This window comes from Neoarius graeffei, chromosome 6 (genome assembly GCF_027579695.1).
Source record: "Neoarius graeffei isolate fNeoGra1 chromosome 6, fNeoGra1.pri, whole genome shotgun sequence".
Lineage (NCBI taxonomy): Eukaryota > Metazoa > Chordata > Actinopteri > Siluriformes > Ariidae > Neoarius > Neoarius graeffei.
In genome coordinates this window covers 27,844,559-27,870,063 of record NC_083574.1, presented here as the reverse complement: position 1 = coordinate 27,870,063, position 25,505 = coordinate 27,844,559, and the positions used below count along the sequence as shown (strand labels likewise).

Genomic DNA, 25,505 nt, shown 5'->3' with positions numbered 1-25,505 from the left:
CATTTAATTGCAGCTCGCTATTTTTCACATCTTTCTGGGTTCGCCAGGAAGCAGTGAAAAGTTAAACCAGGCTCATCTCCATGTCCATTATTACATCCAAAAGCACAGCAGGTCTCTGGGATGGTTCTTTTAGATGTAGTTTCCAAGTTTGTCACCATACTGAATTTGATTTACAAATCGCTCATGTACACTTGTGCCAGTCGCTGTCAAACACAAAGCTTGCCAGGCAATATGGCCGCATAAACAAATCCACAGTTGTGATGACATGTGAAAGTCCTCTATAGCCCATGTTGTCTGACTTCAGAGCAGGGCAACAAGACATCTTTTCCTGATGAATCTTATTTCCCCCCCCATTGTTCCCCCTACGGCACGCGGCGCTGCTGCTGCTCCCCCCACCCAGAACGCTGCCATATCCCACCCACCCAAAGGTTTTTTTTAAAGACAAATAAAATAAGGGGGGGATGCAGTTCTATTGTAAAATCGTTCCGATTATTGTTCTAAAATAAATGTGAAGACTTCAATATACAGTGGGGCAAAAAGTATTTAGTCAGCCACCAACTGTGCAAGTTCTCCCACTTAAAAAGATGAGAGGAGCCTGTAATTTTCATCATAGGTACACTTCAACTATGAGAGACAGAATGGGGGGAAAGAATCCAGGAAATCACATTGTAGGATTTTTAATGAATTGGTAAATTCCTCATAAAATAAGTATTTGGTCACCTACAAACAAGCAAGATTTCTGGCTCTCACAGACCTGTAACAACTTCTTTAAGCTCCTCTGTCCTCCACTTGTTACCTGTATTAATGGCACCTGTTTGAACTCGTATAAAAAGATACCTGTCCACAACCTGTCACACTCCAAACTCCACTATGGCCAAGACCAAAGAGCTGTCAAAGGACACCAGAAACAAAATTGTAGACCTGCAACAGGCTGGGAAGACTGAATCTGCAATAGGTAAGCAGCTTGGTGTGAAGAAATCAACTGTGGGAGCAATTATTAGAAAATGGAAGACATACAAGACCACTGATAATCTCCCTCGATCTGGGGCTCCACGCAAGATCTCACCCCGTGGGGTCAAAATGATCACAAGAACGGTGAGCAAAAATCCCAGAGCCACACAGCGGGACCTAGTGAATGACCTGCAGAAAGCTGGGACCAAAGTAACAAAGGCTACCATCAGTAACACACTACACACAGGGACTCAAATCCTGCAGTGCCAGACGTGTCCCCCTGCTTAAGCCAGTACATGTCCAGGCCTGTCTGAAGTTTGCTAGAGAGCATTTGGATGATCCAGAAGCGGATTGGGAGAATGTCATATGGTCAGATGAAACCAAAATAGAACTTTTTGGTAAAAACTCAACTTGTGTTTGGAGGAGAAGGAATGCTGAGTTGCATCCAAACACACACCATACCTACTGTGAAGCATGGGGGTGGAAACATCATGCTTTGGGGCTGTTTTTCTGCAAAGGGACCAGGACGACTGATCCGTGTAAAGGAAAGAATGAATGGGGCCATGTATCGTGAGATTGAGTGAAAACCTCCTTCCATCAGCAAGGGCATTGAAGATGAAACGTGGCTGGGTCTTTCAGCATGACAATGATCCCAAACACACTGCCCGGGCAACGAAGGAGTGGCTTCATAAGAAGCATTTCAAAGTCCTGGAGTGGCCTCGCCAGTCTCCAGATCTCAACCCCATAGAAAATCTTTGGAGGGAGTTGAAAGTCCGTGTTGCCCAGCGACAGCCCCAAAACATCACTGCTCTAGAGGAGATCTGCATGGAGGAATGGGCCAAGATACCAGCAACAGTGTGTGAAAACCTTGAAGACTTACAGAAAACGTTTGACCTCTGTCATTGCCAACAAAGGGTATATAACAAAGTATTGAGATGAACTTTTGTTATTGACCAAATACTTATTTTCCACCATAATTTGCAAATAAATTATTTAAAAATCAGACAGACAATGAGATTTCCTGGATTTTTTTTCCTCATTTTGTCTCTCATAGTTGAGGTATACCTATGATGAAAATTACAGGCCTCTCATCTTTTTAAGTGGGAGAACTTGCACAATTGGTGACTGACTACTTTTTTGCCCCACTGTATGACTCCTTTAACCATTTGTTCAGGTTGAAATGCTCTAATCGGAGCCGTGGGGAGGGGTCCTGCAGGTGACCACCCTCCTCCAGCATCATCTTCACCCCCAAATCAAAACTTCAGCCACCTGATGGATAAGCAGCTTTAAGTGCTAAATAAGTAAAGTCCAAAAGTACGTCAAGCTTTATTGTGCATGGGAAAATCAATATGGTGCCCAGGATGTGAGGTCAAGCCGTTGATTGCCAGGTACCAGACATTCAATGTAGCCGATGTAAACCTCCTTGTTAGCCTGGGTTTAGTTAGATGAAAAGGTTATCACCAAGTCAGCATGGATAGTGGAGAAACTGGATCCATTTGAACCTCAGACAAAAGGACTATCCCCATCTGGGAAATTATTTCATCAGCAAATCAGATTATGAAGTCAGTCCTGCTTTGCAAGTGCAAAGTCAGGTCAAAACGTTTGGCAGTTATCTGATGCCAATGTGGAAAGTGTGCCAAGCAGAAAACTGGCATTGTGTGCGTCAAAGAACAAATTTTATGCGATACAATACAGGCAATCATTGAATGGGTTCATGGATAAACCCGGTCTAGAAACGCATGTCGCACACAAGCCTGCACTGGAAGTGGCCTATGTGCAGGCTATGATAGCCAGGCATGTGAGAGGGCCAACGCCAGAAGGAGAGCTCAAATCTGTAAGCAGCAGATTGTATACAGAATACATGCCCGTGTACATACTAGCGATAAAGCCTATTTATTTATTACCAGGGCTTGACATTAACGATCGCCCAACTGTCCAGAACAAGTAACTGTTTGGTCTGGACAAGTCAAATCTACATCTACTTGTCCAACAGGACAATTATTCCCAACTCTTCCAGAAGTTCCAGGGGTCTCTCACATTGAAAGCAGCGCCCCGACACCTGCAAATTAGATATAATATCCGAGAATCTAGAATGAGCGAGTGAGTGCATGCAAGAGCATGGTGATTTTATGCATATGTAACCACACACAGTGATATGTTGATTGTATTTTGATTCAGAGAGCCAATCATGCTGATTTTCAGTAAAGAGTAAATTAAATTGATTCTACTTAAAAAGAAATTACAGATTGGTTAAAATTGTTACAGAACTTCCAATCATGCATAAAATCAGAATAAAGTCTTGTTTACAGTGTTGGTTTTTTTTGTTACCCCAGTGTGGCCTTTAAAATGTTGGTAGAGAGATACCTGAATGTATCTTATTTAAAAAAAAAAATGAATAAAATAAAAAAGGGGGTGGGGGTTACCTGCACCACATTGGAAATATTGATGGGAACCAACTTGAGACTTAGAGGGTTCATATGGCCCAATAGAAAATATTGGTAGAAAAAGTCTTATGGCAAGATATGTGAACCAATCAGAATTCATTATACTTGGTAAGTCATAATGTGTATTGTAATGAATGCTTTGCACTTCTGGAGTCAGATCACTTGGCAGACTGATTCAGCTTTTGTTTGCTGATTTGCAGAACAGTTAGACTTATTAGACTCTGAATTATTCATGCTTGGGAGAGTTTCCACAACCAGTGAGGCCCTGTCCACACGGCAACGGATTCAGGTGACTCCGATACAATTGCTTATCGTTTAGGCCTGGCGTCCACACAGCACCGGCGTTTTGGGTGCCCAAAACGCAATCTTTTTGAGAACGGGTTCCAGAGTGGAAAGATCTGGCAACGTTGCCGTTGTGAAGTCGTCTGGATGAGTAGAACGGATTTGTTTACGATGACGTCACAACTACATGACTGAGTGCTTCACGCCAGGTAGAAGTGTAACGAATATCACCAGGAAAAAGGCCTTACAGAGCACTAGTGAGAGTGAAACACGAGCTTGGATATTATTATGTTCAGTGTTAGTTCACAGTAGTAATGCAAGAAGCAGAATAGTGACAGTAATAGTGAAGCAAAAACATGCAATTGTACAAACACTGCAGCTCTACAGCAAAATATTCATTTATGAAATGGTCTGATTCTTAACACCAGTAGTGCCAATGATCTTCTCATTGCGATGCGAGTTGTCAACAAATCCTATAACTTGGTTCATGAAACGCGCTTACAAAATATTTTCACTGTGAATATTTGTGTAATGGTGCAATCCCGCCAGCAAAAATAGGGGAAAAAAGGAGCGATCTCACCTCTTCAGATGTTGATTTAAGTCCGACAATACATTCCTCAAAAAGGGCGTAGAGGAGCAAATTAATCCAATTTATTCCGGACCATTAAAGACGCTGCCTTCCGCGTAGAATCATATGTCATCCTCGCCGCCATATTGGAGATGTCAAAGCGGAGAATAAAGATTAGCTGCGTTTAACTGTACCAACAGGTTTACCATCCAAACGAGATCATATGGGATTACCTTTCACAGGTGAGAAACAGCAAATTAATCCATCAACGTGCATCATTCAATTTATTCCGGACCATTAAAGATGCCGCCTTCCGCGTAGAATCATATGTCATCCTCGCCGCCATATTGGAGATGTCAAAGCGGAGAATAAAGATTAGCTGCGTTTAACTGTACCAACAGGTTTACCATCCAAACGAGATCATATGGGATTACCTTTCACAGGTGAGAAACAGCAAATTAATCCATCAACGTGCATCATTCAATTTATTCCGGACCATTAAAGATGCCGCCTTCTGCGTAGAATCATGTGTCATCCTCGCCGCCATTTTGGAGAGGTCAAAGCGGAGAATAAAGATTAGCTGCGTTTAACTTTACCAACAGGTTTGCTGTCCAAACGAGATCACATGGGATTACCTTTCACAGGTGAGACTGGAAAAATACTTTTCATTGTATTTGGTCATTATAATGTAATTTTACTAACAGATTTTCCTGACTTTGTGGCTATTATGAAGTCTCGCGCATAATAGTTTATGCGCATGCGTCCTTACTTCTTCTATTGTTCTGGTGTCTCCGAAGGGACCGTCTTACAGCGCCCCTAGAGGTGTGGCATGTGTATTGCATCGTTTTCAGCAAGCGTTGCGTTGCCATATGGACCTGATATTTTACTGATTGTTGCCCATTTGGACGCGATATATTTTTAAATAACATCTCGTTGCCGTGTGGATGTAGCCTGAGAGAGAACATCCTGATTGCTCTGTCTTGCTAAGTAGACCAATCAGTGTTCTGTATGGACAGGCTTTACGTAGTCTCTCCTGGACCGAGTGTCCATCAGTTCAGCGTATCCAGAAGCATCATAGCAGACTGCCTCAAGAAACCAAAATAAAACCCCACTTCACCTCAGACTACAAGAAAGTGCACCCTTGCCTCATGGGGTAAAAATAATGACGGTGTTGCGCACTGTACTAGTTTGTAATGGTGACTTGAACATTGCCCATGGTGGAATAAACAATTGTAGAAGACATACTGAGGTGAATTTAACAGTCATCTGCTCATGTGCAGATTTATACAAGCTTGCTTGCTGCCAAGGCTACATGATAAGGCCAAACTCCTTGAAGACATGCTTAAAAGTTGCAATAGAATATAAAATGAGTTAAATAGTAAAAAGCAGTTTACATAAATAGTAAAAAGTAGTCTCCATATCACATTTTCTATAGACCCATCTATTTTGGTTTAGAGACTAGAGAAAGTTACTCCAAAAATATTACATATTTGAGCTCACCCCAGACAATATAATAATGATCTCTCTTTATAATGATATATTTTTTAGGGACCACATCTTTTAGGATTGTTTTTTTTTTTTTTTTTTTTGGGGGGGGGGGGGGGGGGGGGGGGTAAATTTAATAGCAATTATTCAAGAGTTACACCAATACAGTTCCAACAAAACCAGTCCAAATCACCTCAGTGATCCAGCCTTATTGTTTACAAAATTCCAGAGAAGAGTACAGCAGGTGCATGTGCAAAAAAATAACTACATTGTAATATCTAATTATAGACAATTCATCAAAATCTGAGAAATAGCTATCAAATAGAGGCTTTGCAGTGTCACATGACCCCATAGCAACAGTGACTACACCGCCATGATTGGGGGCATGCTTGTAGTAATTCCTTCAGCATAGTTATTGGTCAGTATGGAAAGGTTTTGCTTCATTTTGGGATATGCAAATCATTTTGGACAAAACAAGGGTTTTTTTTTTTTAAATTTACCAAAAACCCACTTGTAGGCTCACTTCATTTCCACAAAGGTAAGAATTCTCCCCCCCCCCAAAAAAAAAAAGTATACATAAAGTGCACATTTACATCCGGGATCCTTCGGCAGGTGTTGGACACACGCTTGGGACGCAGTCATTATGGGAAACACCTGATGCTGATTTGTGCACAATCAGCACGTGCTATAAGGACAATGTTTTCACAAACTTTGCAAGTATTCTGTCAGGTATGCAGCAGTAGTCAGCTCCAAGTGCAGGAAGTGCATTTTTTTTTAGCAGGTGTGATTTACCCCCCCCCAAAAAAATTAAAGCATAATCATAACTATACCTCCTTTTTGATAAACTATCACTTTCCTTTTATTTAACCAGTAAATATACAGTAATAAAGAGATTATGGTCAGGACAAGTGAAAAATCTTGCTGTCCAACTGCACAAATGGATTAATAAGTTAATATCAATCTCTGATTAGGTGTGTGAATACATGCAACATGCCAGAATAGTTTATATGCACGGTCTGACAGCCCGAAGCCAAGTGCAAACTTATAACTGAGCTCTCTGCAAGTATGGAGCTTTGCTCCACATGGTAATACATCAACCTGATTTTTCATGCCTTTTGTGACCAGAGGGTACCCAATCGTAAGTGCAAGGCAATCTTTCTCAAACACTTGACCACCAGACAATGAAGTCTTATTTTTAATTTGCTTTTTAAAAAGTAATGTGGGATTACATTTTACACTCATCAGGAGTACCACTTTCAGGCAGTGCCTAATTTATTATATTAACTTGACATTGAATCAAAACAGGGGTTTTGCTTTTTTTCTTTTGCTAATCTACTCGCATGGCCTGAATCTTTTTCCATAGATGGCATTGGAATATTGTAAGCACAGCATGAGCTTTGAGTCTAACATGACTTTCGTAGCCCAAGAGCTCGGTCTGTAGATTCCTTTCAAAGCAATCATACTCAATGGTCCTCACAAACAGAATTTCCACCATAGGAGTGCGTTTCTAAAAGCGTGACCTGTTCAAGTTGCGTAGCCACTGTTTAGCATGTTTAGTTTTCAGCAATGGAACACAAAAAACACTTCTGTATCAGGTTTATTTTTGCAACCATAGGCTTTGCACGCTGCCATTTTTCAGCAATGTTGTGCATATCCTGCTACATCGCCCCATCAGGAGTCAAAATTCATTTGTGCAAAATATGTAACATTTCTAGCCCATGTTTATTTTTCACTCCAGGTACCCTTTAAGTGCTCTGCAATCCAAGAATTCAATAAGCATCTCTGCTGCTGTTTAACACAGAGCACATGCATGCATAGTTGATATTCATTTCAAATTTCTAAGAAGCTGCTTAATTAGCTATTAACTTGAGTTATTTTTAACTCAAGTCCCAACTTCAGTTTTGCACCAATGGTGCCCTATTTACCAGATAATGTTAATGCGAGCAACTACAGCCGACTTTCCTGGGTTATTTTAGACTGTACTGTGGCAACTTTGTGGGAAAAGAGGAAAAGGTTAACTTAAAGCATATATGCAGAGCTATGGCCTCACTTTCATTTATAAATGCCTTGAGACCTCAAGAATGGCACAGGAATGTTTTAAGCGTTAACAAATCTAATATAGTAATTTTTTTTTACAATTAAAGTGATTTTATATAGGTAGTGGTCTGAGTGAATGACCTTGACGTCCTAAACATCACAGCAAGAAGTCTATCGGTCTCATCGCCATTTCCGCTACACTAACACTAGGGCTGAACGATTTTAAGAAAAATTTAAATTGCGATTTTTCTGGCAGATATTGCGATTTCGACCACAATTTTTTTTTTTCTTTAAATCGAGTTTCAGTGCAAATTAATTAATACAATGAATTCCATAAAGCTAATGCAAGAATGAAAACTGAGGTCAACAGATTTCAAATGTAGGCCTGTTTAACATCGAGTGCCTAAGGAACAAGTTATAATAACTTAAAATAAAAGAGCCATCTTTCTTAAGCAAACTTTTGCTTTTTACTTTTCCCATCTACAACATATCAGACAAAAAAAAAAAAAAAAGGTTGATCAATGGCTCAGCAGCATCAAAATATTGCACTTTTGTACAAGAATGCACATAAGCATTATAAATTATAACTAGAGCCAACAATTCCCCTGGGGGAAATTGAGAGCGAGATGCAGTGCGCGTAGCAGTCGCTTTTGCAGGAGCTGAGCTGTACTGTGTGAATGTGTGACTTGCCTTGATGCTACAAGCCTGTGTCTCTCTGAGAGGGAGCAGCCCCTCCCTCCTGTGTGCGCGCGCACGAGAGAGAGAGAGCAGCCCCTCCCCCACCCGCGCGCTGAGAGCAGAGAGACAGAGGCTGTGACAGTGTTTTTATACCATGCTGGGGCAACACACAGAGCATCCATGTGTGAAATTATTGACGAAACAAAACATGGGTCAGTTTAGGAGCACTGAGAAAAAACGCGGCTTTGACGATCCCAAAATCGTGTTGTCCGAGATTGCGATTTTCGGTCAAAAACAACAGATCGTTCAGCCCCAACACAGAGCTGACTGAAACTCTGATCCTCCGTTTTGAGCTAATTTACCGCCATGCCACGTAGATGTGTTGCTAGTGGGTGCAGCAATACAACAGAAGGTGGATTTACGTTGCATTCATGGCCCAAGAATGTTCAAACTTCAAAGATTTGGACGTGTTTTGCGAGAAGTTCATGGGCACATTGGACGCCTACGAAGTGGTCTCTCCTCTGCACATTTTACTCAAGACTCGTACGAGACCTCTGATCTGTTGAGGATCGTTGGCTATAGGCCCATATTGAAAGAGGGTGCAGTACCAACAATTAAAGGAAAAGAAAACCACAAGAAAAGGAAAATTTTTTTTTTTAAAGGAAAGTGAGTTCAGTTGCACCAGTCCTCCCAGAGTGAGCCAAGGGTTGTTGCTAAAACCCGGGACAGAACAGGACTAGGGATGTTAACCGATGACCGTTTGACCGGTGGTTGACCGAGTCAACGTCAACCGGTTAAATTTTTTTGGTTGTCGGTTTAAAAAAAAAAAAAAAATCAACCGTTTTGAAGCTGCCGATTTTGGAACGGAGGACTTGGAATTCCATGTTGTAAACGCTTGGGGCATGCCATGTGGTGTAAGGACGACAGCTGACAAATCAGAAACACCCATTCAGTCATGTCCCGCCCTCCCGCTGCCACTCTGCCAAAGTGTAGACAGGCTTTTTAGCTTACAAATTACTATTCTGTTTTTTTTTTTTTAATTATTATTAGAAGGCACATTGAGTTTAGTCCTGCCTTGGCCAGTGCATTCTGAAAGTATGTTTCGGTCTGTAGCCAACAATTCATGTTATTGCAGATCACATCTCTCCACACAAACTAAAGGCGCAGATGCCGACTTTTTTTTTTTTTTTGAATCGCACAGATCCTTTTTTTTTTTTTTTGGGGGGGGGGGGGGGGGGGGGGGGGGGCGTTGGAGTGTCAATGTAATTTCAAGGTGGATTCTGTATTAAAAGTACTAAATAGGCGGGTGCCATTGCAGTCCATGAGGCGTGGGGGGTGTGGGAGGAAGGCAGTGGATCGGGGGGCTGCGCGCATTTGTGCGGAAGCTGCGCACATTAAATTTTGCACGGCTTCCTGATTTGCTGTTTTCTTCTCGTGCTTGTACTTCCTGTGTTTCGTGGACTGTGGCGGCATTTGCTTATATGCAGAATTTGCTTTGAAGAAGTTGTGGTCGGACGCTCCAATGCCCCCCCTTGGGAAAGGAAGGTCGGATCTGCGCGATTCAGCCGTGGAGAGGGCGGCATCCGCCAAAAGGCACGCCATTTGCATCCCTGTAATAATTCCAATTCTAGAATTTTAAACTCATGGGTTAATCGACTTTAACCGGCTAATAAGGCTCGGTGGTCGGTCAAGATTTTTTTTTTAGTTTTCGCCATCCCTAAACAGGACGCGACACCGCTCGAGCAGTAACCTCCCTGCAGTTGTTGCTAAAACTGGTGACATCCCATTCCGTCCCAGGTTTTAGTGATTGCCTGAGCCAAGCAGTAATGGCGGAACACGCAGTATGAAGAAAAGTGAATGAGTGGAGCAGCAGTTATTTCTAAACTGGATATTGCTGCCATCTCACCCTTACGTGGAAGTGAAGGAACGGAGAACTGAACAAAACTGAAAGTCAGGTTGTTTCAAAAACAATCGGCCTTCAGGAAGCAAGAACACAGATGGGCAAGCTCTGACTCATTTGGATTATTTTAAAAAAAAAATTTTTTTTTAAAGTGTTTCCTGCATTTAGATTAGATAATGAGATAAGACATGTAACTTGTATTGTGTGTTTAAGTTACCAGTATAAGATTATTTAATTTGCTTCAGAATGTGATTGTCTCAGTTCATCTGATTTAATTAGCCTTTTATGTTTTATCAGTGAAAATGCATGCATGTTATAACACCTATCCTGTTTTAATGAGAGTCAACCCACAATCAATGAAGTCAAATCAGTCAACTTGAGCAAGTCAGTAATGGTATTTCTTACTGTCACCATAAATTATTTATATGGCTTTGGTCTATAACTGTAAAAGGCCTCAGCCTTAAAACCAGTTAACGCTATGACGTCACACACTCAGGGCTGGCTGGCTCAGCGGAGCAGCCTGAATGCCAACTTTGCGGTCGATTTTAACCCTCAAATATATTTTTTTATTCCCATTTATGGAATACAAGTCTAGGATGGAGATACTATCCACTCAAATGTATTTAAAAATAAAGGCTTTGCGTATCTCCTTTAAGTTACTGACTGTAGCTTATAACAGATCTATAATTGCTATAACTACAGCATATCATAATGCAGTCTTAAACGGATAATCTCAAGTGTAATGTATTTACCTGGATAGGTGATGGTTTTTCCCAGCCCATTTCAAAGATGCCCATTAACAACTCCCGCTTCAGGCAGTAATCTTCAAATTCATTCCCTTTGGTAGCAGTTACATCCTGTGTGTTCATAAAGAAAACAGATAAGCAAATGTCTTTATAACCTTATTCTTTTTTTTTTTTTTTTTTTTAAATGAAATAACTTACAGAAGTTTTCATGCGCATGTCTTTTGGGGGAAGCTTTAAATTCTTTTTCCAGTCATCCCCAGGTCTGCCAAAGCACAAACCATGTTTTATTAAAATCACTGAGAAATGTTCAATGAAAAACCCCTTTCACTACAAAAACCCCCACACCATAAAGAATGATCAGATCCACATTGCACAACATTCCAGATGGTGCTCCTGAAATCAGTACTTACTTAATGACCGTGTTTGCTGTGGGCACAGGTAGGGAGTTGCCATTGTTGACTGTGCTGGAAGCTTTAATCTGGATAGGCTGTGTTGTTTGGGGTCCCCCACCACCCCCACCAGGTCCCCCTGTCAGCTTTGCAGAGCTTCTCTTCTGGCCATTTTGGTTTGTCAAGCCCAGAATAACTGGGTTTTCTGTCTTGGCTGTACTCATGTCAGTTTATATCTTTCTTCCAATTAAAAAATAAAAAGGGATGTATACCCTTTCGATGAATTCAAGAGGTCTTTATCACAGTCCAAAGTTCAAGCAATTACATTTCACAATTTGTTCCTCAATGTGTCTTTCGTAAAACAATTGCCCCCCCCCCAAAAAAAAAGACCCCCCTCCCCCACCAACCAAGGAATTATCCACAAATTTTGAAAGCAGGAAGTTAACTGGACGTCTTGAGACATCTAGTTATTTCATTTCTTTGCATCCACTCTTTCAATGTTCATGATCGATGATTTGAAGAGTTTTCAACCTAGAGTAAAGGAAAGATGCTCATAGTGTTTCAGTGAGTAAGCAACTTGTGTTCATCAAGTTAAATTAATCTATATAGCAGTTGTTTCTTTAAAGGTCATATTCACTTATTGTCTAAATAAATGAAAAGGAGATGCATGGAGAACAGAGAATTATTCTTCATTTGCAATCACGTGACCAAAACTGCTTGCGTCATTGACCGCCACCATGTTGGAGGATTTTCAATATACAATTGCGCACGCGTGTGAAAAATACACACACGCATCACACACAATATACACGCATGCGCGCACGGATACATATCAAGCACACCCTGATAAGAGTACAGACTGGAAGGTAAAGGGGAGTTACATTTAGAAGCCTAGTTATTTCTCAAATCTATTTTAAAAACGATCACTCTGACCACTTCAAAAAAAGACAGGTATCTAACACAAACATTTAGTTATAAAAGAGCACTCACTGGGCAAGGAGGCTGCAGTATTTGAGGTAGGGGATTGACATGAATCTTCAACTGACTGATCGTTTGGGAAGATTCTTCAATAATTTTGAATTTCTTTGTGCTCTGCAAGACTAGCACTTTGAGCCATCGCTTTAGTACCATCTTAGGATTTTGTTGTGGCCCATATTTTGTGTTGGAGCCCAGTCTGGATCCATAAAATTGTAGCCATCAGCTGGTTTCCCAAATGGAAAGAACAAGGCAAAATAAAAGCAGCAGCATCAAAAATTATATACAGCTCTTTTTAAAATGAAATAAATCATAGAAGCCTCCGATTGTCAGCTTACACGCTCCATGATCATGGCTGTCATGTTTGACAGCGCCAAGTTTCTGCACAACCAGGCTATTAAACAATCCAATATTTTATATATTGCGATCCTTCATTACTAACTAGTTTGTAGCACTTACCATTGATAAAACATTTACTGCAGACTTGTGTGGTTTTTGCCTTCTCATCACTTAGATCAGCCCAGTTTATGTTGGACAGCCATTGACATCTAACGCTCCGTGGACAACTCTTGTTTCTCCTCGATTATAATTGCTGGAATTCTAAAGAACTAATGGCCCTTTTCCACTACCCTTTTTCAGCTCACTTCAGCCCGACACGGCTCGCGTTTCGACTATCAAAGAACAGCACGACTCCGCTCGCTTCAGCCCTGCTCAGCCCCCAAAATTCGCACGGTTTTGGAGTAGGGCAGAAGCGAGCCAAACCGAGCCGAGTGGGGCTAGGGGCGTGAGGAGACACTCCCCTGTGCACTGATTGGTGAAGAGGCGTCCTCACATGCCCACACACACACCCCGCGAGCACGCTGGGATCTGTAAACACCGTAAACCCGGAAGAAGGAGAATTACGAATTACGAGAATTATGAAGCCTTATGCGCCTCGCCTCATCTATACGCTCTTGCCAGTATCTGTTGGCGTTGTCCGTGACAACAAGCCACAGCACCAAGACCAGCAACACTAATGACACCATGTCCTCCATGTTTATTGTTTACTATCCGGGTCGTGAGACTACCGCTTAAAAGCTCACTGATGTCACTGTTTGCGCCGCCTAACGACATCATGTGACGTCCACCCACTTTCGCTAACTCCACCCAATGTGTCCACCCACTTCCAGCCAGCACGGTTCAGCACGGTTGTAGTCGAAATGCAACTCCAACAGCCCCGCTCAGCTCGACTCAACCCAACTCAGCACGGCACGGCTCAGCCCAGCTCAGCCGCGTTGGTAGTGGAAAAGCAGCATTAGTCCCCTCGTCTCGAATGGAGTTGTGCCTGCATCCAATTACAGCACAAGCAGTAGGCATAGCAAAGAAACAAAAGGAATTCTTGAGCATATCTTCTATAGTAAAGTGTGCCGCATGAGTGTGTACATCCTCCAACATGGCCCACTTCCGGTTCAAAGCCTCATGCATAATTAGCTATGACATCACGTGCAAACAAAGAATTTGGCATACCCGAAAATGAACACAAGCAAATGTTAAGACAAATTTTCGCTCGCTTATGGTTTTGTACCCAGCTACAAATGATTACTTCACATCTTGGATCCCATTCCAAGTGTCTAATTTGTATTTACATTTACCTTATTTGGCTGAATTTCATCCAAAGCCACTTACAACAAAGCAGTTGATGGTTAAACAGCCTTGTTTAAGGGCTCAACAGTGGTACTGGGAATTGAGTTCATGACCTTCAGATCAGTCACCCAATGCCTTAACCACTTACACTTCAATTACCAGAAGATTATCTTTATCAACTATACTAAACATTAGCATTGCATTATGCAAACTATGGCTGCAATAGCAAAATCAACTGTTTCAATTATTAAAGTTAATATGGATTTGTATCAACAAGTCATTTATAGGGTAGTGAGTTCAGGCAGTAGTTAATATGACTGCTGCGTAATCAAATGCACCCTTCCCCCCCCCAAAAAAAAAAAAAAAAAAATTACATGCCTTTTTAGGTCAGAATTTTTTTTTTTTTTAAATACTTGACACTGCTCTTAATCTGTTTGATAATATTAAATTCCCTACCTCTAAACATGCTCCATACACAAATTAGTGCACATAATCTTCAGCTTATACATGGATACATTCAACCTATGCACGCTCCAGACAGACGAGTCCACGGCACTGTCTGGAGCATGCTCCTGTTTTGATCCCCCAAAACACTGGTTCCTCATTGGCTAGAAAAGACATTTTGTTACATGACTGGAGGTACCATAGTGCATTGTGGGATGTGTGCATATGCAGATTTCAAACCATATGTGCAACAACTCGTTCAAAGGACATGGGATATGAAACAAATGCACGCTACATCAGTTTCTTTCCATTAAAAATATGAATTAATTGCGTCAACAAATACAAAATCTATTAAATTCAGCAAAATCGTTATATTCGTGATATGGCATTTCTGCTCGAGCTCCGATATGCATATTTTACAACCGGAAGAGCCGCTGTCACGTGATCATACGTCACAAAAACTTTCAGGCACAGCACAAGCGGGTAGATGAATGGAGAAATGAATGACAAGAAAATTGTTTTTATAGTCTAACGTACATTGAACATCATGGTGTATTGTGCTGCTTATGGTTGCAATAACTCCAATGGGAAATGTCCTGGAGTAAGTTTTTTTGCATTCCCCAAGGACCCGAAGCTGAGGAAAGTGTGGGCTCACTACTGCCGTAGAAAAAACTTTGCACCTACTGTTTCCCACAAACTGTGTTCGGACCATTTCACTGAGGATTCTTTCAACATTAATGTACTGAGCAATATTAATTGCCAAGCCAAATTTAAGAGGCTACTTAAAGATGAGCCGTTCCCAACGTCCCAATTCAGGAACAAGACGGCGGAGTGAAACCCGAAGTGCTACGGCCACCACGAGGTGCATTCGCTAAGCGACTGAAAGCCGAGGTAAGGATTAGTATTATAATTTTGGGTGTATCAATTATTATCATAATTCTGACTCATTTACTCATATCTGTCCTTTGTTTACGTACCGAATCGAAGAGTTGTAGAAGTTTTTTTTTTTTTTACTTTTTTCATTATTATTTTATATTTTATTTCTATTATTGTTTAATTCTTATTACAAATGGCGTAGTGTTGTTGGCTGTGTGATGGTGTTTCGCCATTTTGAATGTTTTCATCTCGGACTCTGGAAGCATTGTATCTCAATCTCGAAAAATATCAGCAAAAAAAACTACCTTGCAACGGACTTTAGCTAGATCTATGATGAAATTTCAATGTATGATACAAAAATAATACTTCTTTCAACAGATCATTAGCCTTTGAGCAGAATTGTTTTTAACTTACCAGGAAGTGTTATCGAGCCGACCGCTTTCAGTTTCATGGGGATTGAATGAACTCTCGCTCTCAGAATCATCTGACCCGTCAGATGAAAGACAAGATCCATGTTCATGTGAATTTCCAGCTAATCGGTTCGAATTGATAGGGTCTAACTTCACATCTCTGTGAAACATCGGGAATGTCACTGTCGATGGTGTCCATTTCGGTAACCTGTTTACATGAGATTCCCAAGCGCTGGCTCCTTGGAAAGTTTTTGTGATGTCACGGTCACGTGACCACCTAGCTAATTAACGAATCATTGTTTTACGCTGATGTATAAAAAAGTTGAATGTGATTTTCACATTTTTGACGCCCTGCAGTGATTTAGATGGCATTTCTTATGTCCTTTGTACATAATTATACCCAGAAAAAAAATCCATGTCCCATGTCCTTCAATACTCAAACCATAAAGCTGAATCATCAGCTAGTCTCCTAAAATTGTCAAATTGTCCAGACAAGTTGCACGATCTGTGCACCCAAAGCAAAAAAGCACATGTAGCAAGACAGATCGATCTCTTGTGCCCAATATGGCTCTTTCATTTCAATCATTTAAGCTGAGGAACAAGTGTTTTGTTGCTTCTGAAGACTATACTTCATACCTGCCAACTTTTGGAAACCAAAAACCCTAATAGCCAGTGTCTATGACAATGCCCTAGTTTTTTTTTTTTTTGGGGGGGGGGGGGGGGGGGGGGGGGGTAGCCTCACTACAGAAAAATGCTTTTAAGCAATTTAAACCTGAAAATTGGGATCTACTGCACTGTTTCGCAGATGACTTTTGAAACCTACATTAGCCGTCTTGGTTACCTTCCTCCTGCCACTGGTGACAAACTCAAAACCATATTAAAAGTTACTTTTCATTGCACACTTTCCAACTGACCATGTGTATATAAATGATCTTTCTGGACTGGTGCAGTGTTTGCTAGCCACATCAATGTTTTATAGAAATAGCAAGTGACAAAATAGTGACTTCCAAAATTGGCATAAACAGCAACATACTTTTCAAATGACACTGAACACTGGATGCTTTCGTTCTACCACACCCATATTTCTTGCCAATTGTAGAGTCCGGAAACATTTTTCTGAAGAGAGGTCCCGTGTGGTCTGACAAGGCAACTGGAAGCCCATGCTCAATAACTGCTTACATAACGCTTCTGCATTGATAACTTCCAATGCATCAGAAGGTGTGCCCCCCCCCCCCAAAAAAAACCCATTTGCTACTAGAATCAGAAGCATGGGTGAAAGACTTCTTTTGTACCCACATGGTCTCCGATGTCACCGATTCCTTCATGTCCGATTGAAAAGTCTTGGTGGCACAAGGTGCAATGTGTGAGATTTTCCCCGTTTCATGAAGAAAGTATAACACCTGGATAACTGAGTATTCTTCTCAAAACGCCTGCAACTTACATTTTTGTTTGACCTTTTGTTTATAAATTACATCATTACCAGTGTTTTCCCCAGAAAAAAAAATTAAAGCCCTAAATTCTGGCATGATAAAACAGACAATTGAGCACCAACGGTGCAAAGTGAAACTAGGGGGGTCCGGGGGCATGCTCCCCCGGAAAATTTTTTGAAAATAGATGCTCTCAGGTGCATTTTCAGGGTCTCCGAGAGGTTTTAGATGTATGATTATAGGATAGATTTTAACAGTGCTTCAGTGACTTCTGACCTAAATAGTATCATGTATACACATTTGAAATTTCACCTTAAAAGTTCAACATGCAAGTTAAACTATTTTGTTATAGATTACTTGGGTATACGATAGATTTGAAAATCTACGGGGATACCTTGCACTTATCTATGATCAAGTAGTATTGTAACAAAAATGTGCATGAAAATATGAACAGTGGTTTACTCCATCTTATGCAATCCAATGAAGAGAATCGATCATCATGACCTCCTGTTGATCACAAAGGGATGTGAACCTAAGAACTGCCACCTTAAAATAAATTGCTGTATTACTATAATTGTAATGATTTAGAATGTTTCTGATGCAATTACCATATGTATAACTAAGATGCACTGAAAAAAGTAAGGCAACTGCATATTATAAAGTTTAAAATTTTGGCACTTTATTAAATGGATTAGATTAAGATTAAAACATTTAAAGGAAAAGAAAACTTAATTCATACATTTAAGTTTGTAGAAAGATTATGTACTTGTAAACACATTCATGAAGAGAACTTGTCAATAAGTGTCAAATATAGCATAATTTCGAATAATAATGATAAGCGTATTTGGCAGTGTGAGGTCACTGTGAGCCTTTAACAAAAGAATAATCCGGAGCTTTCTTTTGTTAAATGGATCCCAGTGATATCACACTGCCAAAAATGCTTATGATTATTATTTGAAATTATGCTATATGAGACACATTTGGACAACTTCACTTTGTGAGTGTGTTTATAAGTACATAATCTTTCTGCAAACCCAAACTAATGAATTAAGTTTTCTACTCCTTTAAACAGGGTTCGTACACATTTTTTTACAATCAAATTCAAGCACTTTTTAAGGACTTTCAAGGTCAATTTTCCAGTTTTTCCAGTACCATTAAAGGAGAAATCTCGTGTGATTCAATCCATAGCCCTTTGTTTGTTTGAGGTCACTGTGGGAAAAAGAACTAGAAAATCTGATAACCTAGGCCGAATATCGAACCGGCAGCTAACATTAACTGAATGGGGCATAGAAAATGAGTTACTGTGCCCCATTTCATTAGTTGGCTGCTGATTCTGTATTTGGTGTATGTTGTAGAAAATGTTACTCATTCTTTTTCTTACTGACTGCTCTTTGTGACCTCAAACAGCAGAGCTATGGACTGATTTAGACCATATTTCTCCTTTAAGAAGTTGTAAATTGCATAATGCGATACAAATTCATGCACCCTCAAAATGGCCATTTCATGTGTATTTATTAACAAAACTTTCCCAAATTAACAGGATAACAAATTTAAGGGGAAGATTGTCACATTGACAATGTCAGTCACTTAAGTAAGCAGAACTTGCTTGACAACTAAGGTTATAACTGTGGCTATGATAATGACTATGGAGCTTTTTTTTTTTTAACACAATTAGCAGATCTTGATGCTTTTTTCCTAACATCAAAAAACAAGGAAAATTATATTTCAAACTGTTTACTCTCAAGTATCAGTAAGATGTTAAAAAGACCTTATATCAACTAGGGCCCACACTGTTAAAAGTAAAATCACCCTTAACTATGACTTCTAAAGCATTTCATCTCTTTACAGCAATAAGACAATAAGAGATACATGACAATTACCACGGGGTGTGCCAAACACTGCTGCAGGCATGCATATCATTTTAAAATATGGGTACATCCATCTAATGTTCTTCTGGGGAAAATGCATTTCATTTCTTTGTAACCTCTCCTCCATTAAAATTGGTATTGTTAATATTTACAGTAAGAAGATGCAGCTCCCTCATATATGCAGTCAATGATCACATCATGCCAAATCAAACAGCGTAAACATTGCCTTCTAGAGTGGAGAGCAGTTGGCTATAGGCAGTAAATTGTCTAAAAACATACATTATGAAGGGTAATACTTTTAATCAAACACATCCACCTATTACCAGCTAAAACAAAATCTGACTACAAAACACATGAAAATATAAACGTAAATTTTTTTTTTTAGTCAGTCACAACCTTGCAACTGGGCTATAACACACTGTATAAATGCGTTAGCTATGTTATGTGCTAACGTCAGCTGTGCTTAAATTTTCAGTTGCGGGAAGTTCTTAATTACATTAATTTACCGTTGAGAAACGCTGGCATTGTTCTTTACATTGCCGATAACAACTGTCCAAAACTGACATGTAATCCTAGCACTAATATCAGATTTAGTGCTTCTATGTTTAGGTGTAACATGTAGCTAACGCTTAGCAAACAAATCATGGTGTAGGGCTAATCATCTCTGTGACTTACCTTTCATGTGACTAGAGCGTGCTGACTCTCCCATTGCGAAAATCTAGATGCAGGGGTGATAGCGTTCCGGCGCGCCGTGGCTGGGGAAAAAAAAAATAAAAAATCTAGTTCGCCCATTGTCCTGTGTCATTCTGAGATGCGCAGATAGACAGTAAAGGGAATTCGGAATTCCCTTTACTGTCTATCTGTGCATCTCAGAATGACAGGACAATGGGCGAACTAGATTTTTTTTTTTTCCCCCCCAGCCACGGCGCGCCGGAAATCCGGCGCGGCGCCGGAACGCTATCACCCCTGCAGATGTCTTTTTTGCATACTTTGCAGCAGGCTATGCGTGGATTTGGTCCACGTTTTATCCAGAGTTTATACTTTTCATTTACCAGCCAACGTTCGTTGAAACAACAACCTCCCGGCATGTTGGTCAACTGTCCCAGGCTTTCGTCTAAACCGGGGAACAGGGGCGCTGCACCCTCTTACTCTTGGCGTGCGCCCTCTTACTCTCGGCGTGCGCCCCCTTACCGAAATGCCGATTGAACCCCAAGTCACACTTAGGCCATGCACTTGTATGCTACTGCACAACATGCAATCTTTCTCAAAACTATCGTTTCTCCGTGAAAACATCCCAGCAACACCACGTGACAATGTGTCTGATCATCAAATACATTATAATTACTCCAAAAATATTCCAATCATAGTAGATACACCACCAGATGGTGCAAAAACAATCCGAATTGGCGTTTTCCAGACTGAGGCGCCATGTTTGTTTAGTTGTTTACTTGTCACGGCTGCTCTCGCGAGATTTGACATGGGTTACATACAAGGTCAGCTGACTTGTAGAGCGAGATTACTGAATGACCTTTCACCCACTGGCACGGGAGCTTTTGACAAGTAGTTCGCGAGTTGTTTTGGTTGGCACTTGGGCATTTAAAGATGTCATCCCACGGCATGAAACGGAAGAACGCCAAAGACTGTCCGGGGCAGAAGATTACTTTTCTTTTTCAATGTTGACAGACAATTTGTTACAACTTCCCTCTCAGATAGCCTCAGAATGTCCCATTGTAGCCTCAATTTTTCAAAGGCTTTGCACGGCGGAGAGGGGGGGGACAACCGTCACCATCCCCCCACTTCGCTCCCTCGCCATGGTGAGCGCCCTCATCCTAAATTTTTCTCGAAAAAACCGTGTCCTCTTGGGGGCGATGTGACAGTCTATGCATAACATGACAACTATCGATACGGTGACAGATCACAAACAAAAGTTCACGTGAAGCCCAGAGTGAGCTGTGTAGGCGTGATTTTAATCCGACTTATTTTATTTCTTTTATTTTATTTCTTTCCATTTAATGGTGGTCTATTGAGTCAGACTTCTGAGAAATATGCTAACAATTTCAAGCATTTACAAGCACTTGACCCAAAATTCAAGCGTTTTTCAAACCTTGAAATCAGGACATTGAAATCCAAGCATTTTCAAGGATTTCAAGCACCCGTACGAACCCTGTTTAAAGCAGATTAATTCTCCTTGGCTTTTGCTAGGTCCAATGTTGGGCAACGCTCTCATAATCCATCTTGCTGTCATCCATGCTGATGTGGATTAATTTGTCCAGTGAGTCTTCTCCTCACTCATTAAAATCAGTTGGCTTTGTCTGTCTGGTGGGGGACAACATCGGCAGCCAATGAGATCGCTTATAATGAATCGGAAACTTCCGGGATGTCTGACGTTTCCTTTCGATATTTTTATTGGACGGTTTGAACACGTGATCTTGACATTGCCAACAGATTACAGTTTGTTTACATCATACCACGCGGACATATTACTTTGACAGAATCAACACAAACATTGGAAAAAAAAAAGACGGCTTGTTTAACATAAATATCAATCAATATGTAAATGGATCTGTTATTTGCTCTCCTGTGTATCTAGTTACTTGTGGGTAGGAAGTTTTAACGTATCGGTATAAATCTAAGCATATAGGATTTTAACTAAAGCGACTAAGCGTATCGGCAGGCAGAGCAAGCGGATCGGGCCCGATACGCTAAAACGCTTTGGGGAAAACCATGATTACCATTCATGACATCATCACACAACTTGCACTGAGCAGCTGACCAATCGTGCTGGCACTGAATACTGCTGTGCTAAAAATAGCCATAGCCAACTACAATTTCTCAGTCATTTCCATAACCCAGCATGCCTTGTAGAAGGAAGTAAGATGACAGCAGTGCCAAGTGTCAAAACAATGGCAGAGTTTGAAAACTTGACTGTTAAAGAAAAGAAAACCCATTTTTAAAATACAAATTATGAAGATGATATAAACTAACGATTCATGTGAATAATTGAAAATAAGGAGCTCACTAAGATATCCATCTCCAAAAGTCAGTTTCTATGCAGAATGGACAATTTCATGGATACCACCATTGAAAACATTTTAACCAAACCCCCCCCCGATTGTTTCTGGCAATGCTCTGACATCATTTGGGGGGCAAGACACGGAAGTGCCGCATAGTGAGTAAGACCTGAAGCTGCCCCAAGCTGGAGATTAAGTATATATGAAAAATTTTAATTCCATTTCTCGAACAAAAAAAAGTGGAGGGGGAAAGATACGGATGTTGCTGTTAAATAGCAAGGGAAGGGTGAACAGCTGATGTACTCCTATGTGACTGAATGGGGGGAAGCAACTTTTCATATTTATATCCCTGGTACAAGTAGTGCTGCTGTGACAGCCTCATTCTGTGGACTGTAACCTTGCTAGACTACCTACAAACAGATGTGCATACAATCTGACTTACCTAAATCTGTTGAAGAGGCAAGTGTGCAAGTTTTTCCATGTTACTGGCAGCATAAGCACTCGTTAGCATGCTCTTGACTCATTCATGAAAAACTTGGTCAAGACATCAACAGGCTAGCCTACCATAATTACCAGGGTAGACAGTTCAACCCCCACGGCAATGCAGAAAAAGGGTAAACACTGTTTTACCATACAAGATTCATGTGAACATTACCTGAGGATGCAACAATGGCAAAAGTGAAAAAGCTAGCCCACATCCAGGCCTTTCAATTAGATAATTTGGGCTACATCCTGCATTTCTGAAATTGGGCTTTTTCCGTCGCGATACAGGATAATTTGGGTTTTTCTGCATGCGCAAAATGCTGTTTTCCCAGTGCTGCGTGTTTAAATCTGCTGCTTTTTTAGTTACAAAGTTATGAATAAAAATCTATGAATGTTAGTTTTACCTTCATTGCAAAATGTCTACAGCATTAATCCCTCTTGATGTACATGACAAATAATTAGAATACAGTTAGTTGGTATTTAAAAAGATGTGTTGGGCCTGAGGAGAGCCTGGAGGAAAGGAGCCTGTGAATGAAAAGGCAAGTTACGCACTGTTGCCATCAGAAAGGAGGTTGACAAGGGAAATTTCTGTGGTATGGTCATGTTGGATTTGCAAAAGGCTTTTGATACGGTAGATCATAGTATCTTACTGTCAAAATTGAGGGCTATTGGCTTTAACACAGCAGTTAGATGGTTTGACTCATATTTGAGGAATAGGAAACAAGTGGTGGATGTTGGGGGAACTTTATCCCAGCCACAAACTGTGCAATGTGCGGTCCCTCAGGGGAGTGTTTTAGGTCCTCTTCTTTTATATATTAATGATCTTAAATCAGTTTGTTCATGTGAACTGTTTTTATTTGCTGATGATTCTGCACTAGTGTTTTCACACTAGTGTTTTCACACAAGGATAAGCTCACTGTTGAATCAACCTTAAGTGTTGAGCTTTTAAAAGTCAGCCACTGGCCATCATTTAATAGATTCTCTCTTCATATAGGAAAAACTGAATCCATCTTGTTTGGGTCTAGACTTAAGTTGAACAAAACCCCAGGCTTTAAAGTATTAACCAGTGACACTGCACTTAATGCTAAGGACTCAGTCAGTTATCTTGGGTGTGTACTGGATAGTCAGTTGTCTGGAGCTGGTCAAGCCCAGAAAGTAATTACTAAAGAAAATCAACGAGTATGTTTTCTGGCCAGAATTTCCATGTATCTGGATAAGGCGGCTATGTTGACCTTAGCCCTACTCAGACCTATTCAGCCCTACTATGATTATGCCTGTTGCTCTTGGTATAATGGCCTTACTAGGTATTTCAAGAACAAGCTACAGACATCACAAAATAAATTAGCAAGGACCATTTTGGATCTGCCCCCAAGAACTCAACTTGATCCTCAGCATTTTAAGCAGCTGGGATGGTTGAGGGTAGAGGATAGAGTCTCTCAAATTGAATTGAGCATGGTATATAAAATTATAAATGGAGATGTCCCTAAATATTTAAATTTTTTTAGTAGAATGAGGGATGTTCATAGTTACTTCACTAGGGGGTGTTTCACAGATTTTGTTCCTCCAAGAGTGCAAACTAAAATAGGGAAGGACTCCTTTTTATATGTTGCAACTAGTCTGTGGAATAAGTTACCAGGTAATATTAAGGTAATCATTAGTTTGGATGGATTTAAACATGTTGTGAAAACATGGCTTAGAGATCAGATAGTGTAGGGCTTGCACTTATATAGTATGTTTACAATGTTAATCTGATGTGTATACTGTATGTAATTGTTTTAGAATTTTAATAATGTCACAATGCCACTCTTGTCATTTTTACATCTGCCATCCAACATCAAAGGACCACAATGGAAATAAGCTTTCGGGCTTTGTGTTATCCTGAGACTCTGTTTTTAGTTTAAGTATGTGGTGTGGTTTATTTGAAATTAAATCATGTATTTATTTTTATACAAGAACTGAGAATGTCAAAAAAAAAAAAAAAATCAAATACCCCTTTTCCACCAAATCAGTTCCAGGGCTGGTTCGGGGCCAGTGCTGGTTCGGGGCCAGTGCTGGTTCACAACTTGTTCAACTTGCGAGCCAGCTGAGAACCAGTTTGCTTTTCCATATCTCGCAGTGCTAAGGGAAGCCATGTCATTACGTCGCTGTATACATCAGTTACGTCGCTGTATACGCCAGTTATGTCGCTACGTTTGCATAAACCTTGGCGCGAATATCAAAGCAAAAACACGGAAGAAGCAGCAGCAGCAACAATAATAAATGACTTCGCGTTTGTACAGATGCTGCTTCTCGTCGCTTAAAAATGGCGATCTTTCGCGGTCTTGTTATTGTTGTTGGTCTTAACTCTGCCCCCCCACTGACGTAAGCGGTTCTTTCCTCTGGCCCAGCAAAGAGTTGGTGCTAGCCTGGAACTGGTTTTTCTGGCCCCAGAGCCAGTTCTTTGTCAGTGGAAACAGAAAACCTGGTTCCAAACTAAGCACTGGCCCCGAACCAGCCCTGGAACTGCTTTGGTGGAAAAAGGGGCAAAAGAGACATTCCTGTAACAAAAGTTTTTTCAGTCACATGACAAGAATTGGCAGTGCAATTCACAGTATGTAGTCAGGTAAAAGATTCTAGTTTAAATGAAAGGCCAGTGTCTAAGACCAACAAGAGGACCAAGCTCCAAGTCACTGATTCCACCCACACTTAAACTGTGTATTTAAGACACAAGCTGCATCTTAAATACACAGTAGTGTCCTGAATAGCTCTCTTTTATTCAGTCTTTCACCTGATTTAAAATCAGAGATATTGCAGTTGAGGTCACATAATGTGGGATATAGGGCTATTTTTAGGTTAATGATACAGGAATTAGGAGAATTTGGCACAATAGGGTAGTAAACATTCTGGTTCACACTCCAGTCCAGAAGTT

At 40.6% G+C, this 25,505-nt stretch overlaps 1 protein-coding gene across 4 annotated transcripts in view; it reads right to left on the bottom strand.

Moving 5' to 3' along the window:
- The window catches only part of ddx6 (DEAD (Asp-Glu-Ala-Asp) box helicase 6), a 127,708-nt gene that overhangs the window by 57,039 nt on the left and 45,164 nt on the right, over window positions 1-25,505 (bottom strand). For 3 of the 4 annotated variants that reach the window (XM_060923537.1, XM_060923536.1, XM_060923538.1), the window contains 3 exons: window positions 11,502-12,011; window positions 11,290-11,353; window positions 11,098-11,202 (listed from right to left, as the gene is read on the bottom strand). In XM_060923537.1, coding sequence (XP_060779520.1) covers window positions 11,098-11,202; window positions 11,290-11,353; window positions 11,502-11,704 — 372 coding nt within the window. In that variant the 5' untranslated portion in view covers window positions 11,705-12,011. Of the gene's footprint in view, window positions 1-11,097; window positions 11,203-11,289; window positions 11,354-11,501; window positions 12,012-12,470; window positions 12,682-25,505 lie in introns of all 4 variants that reach the window. The other variant, XM_060923539.1, reaches the window with a different exon arrangement.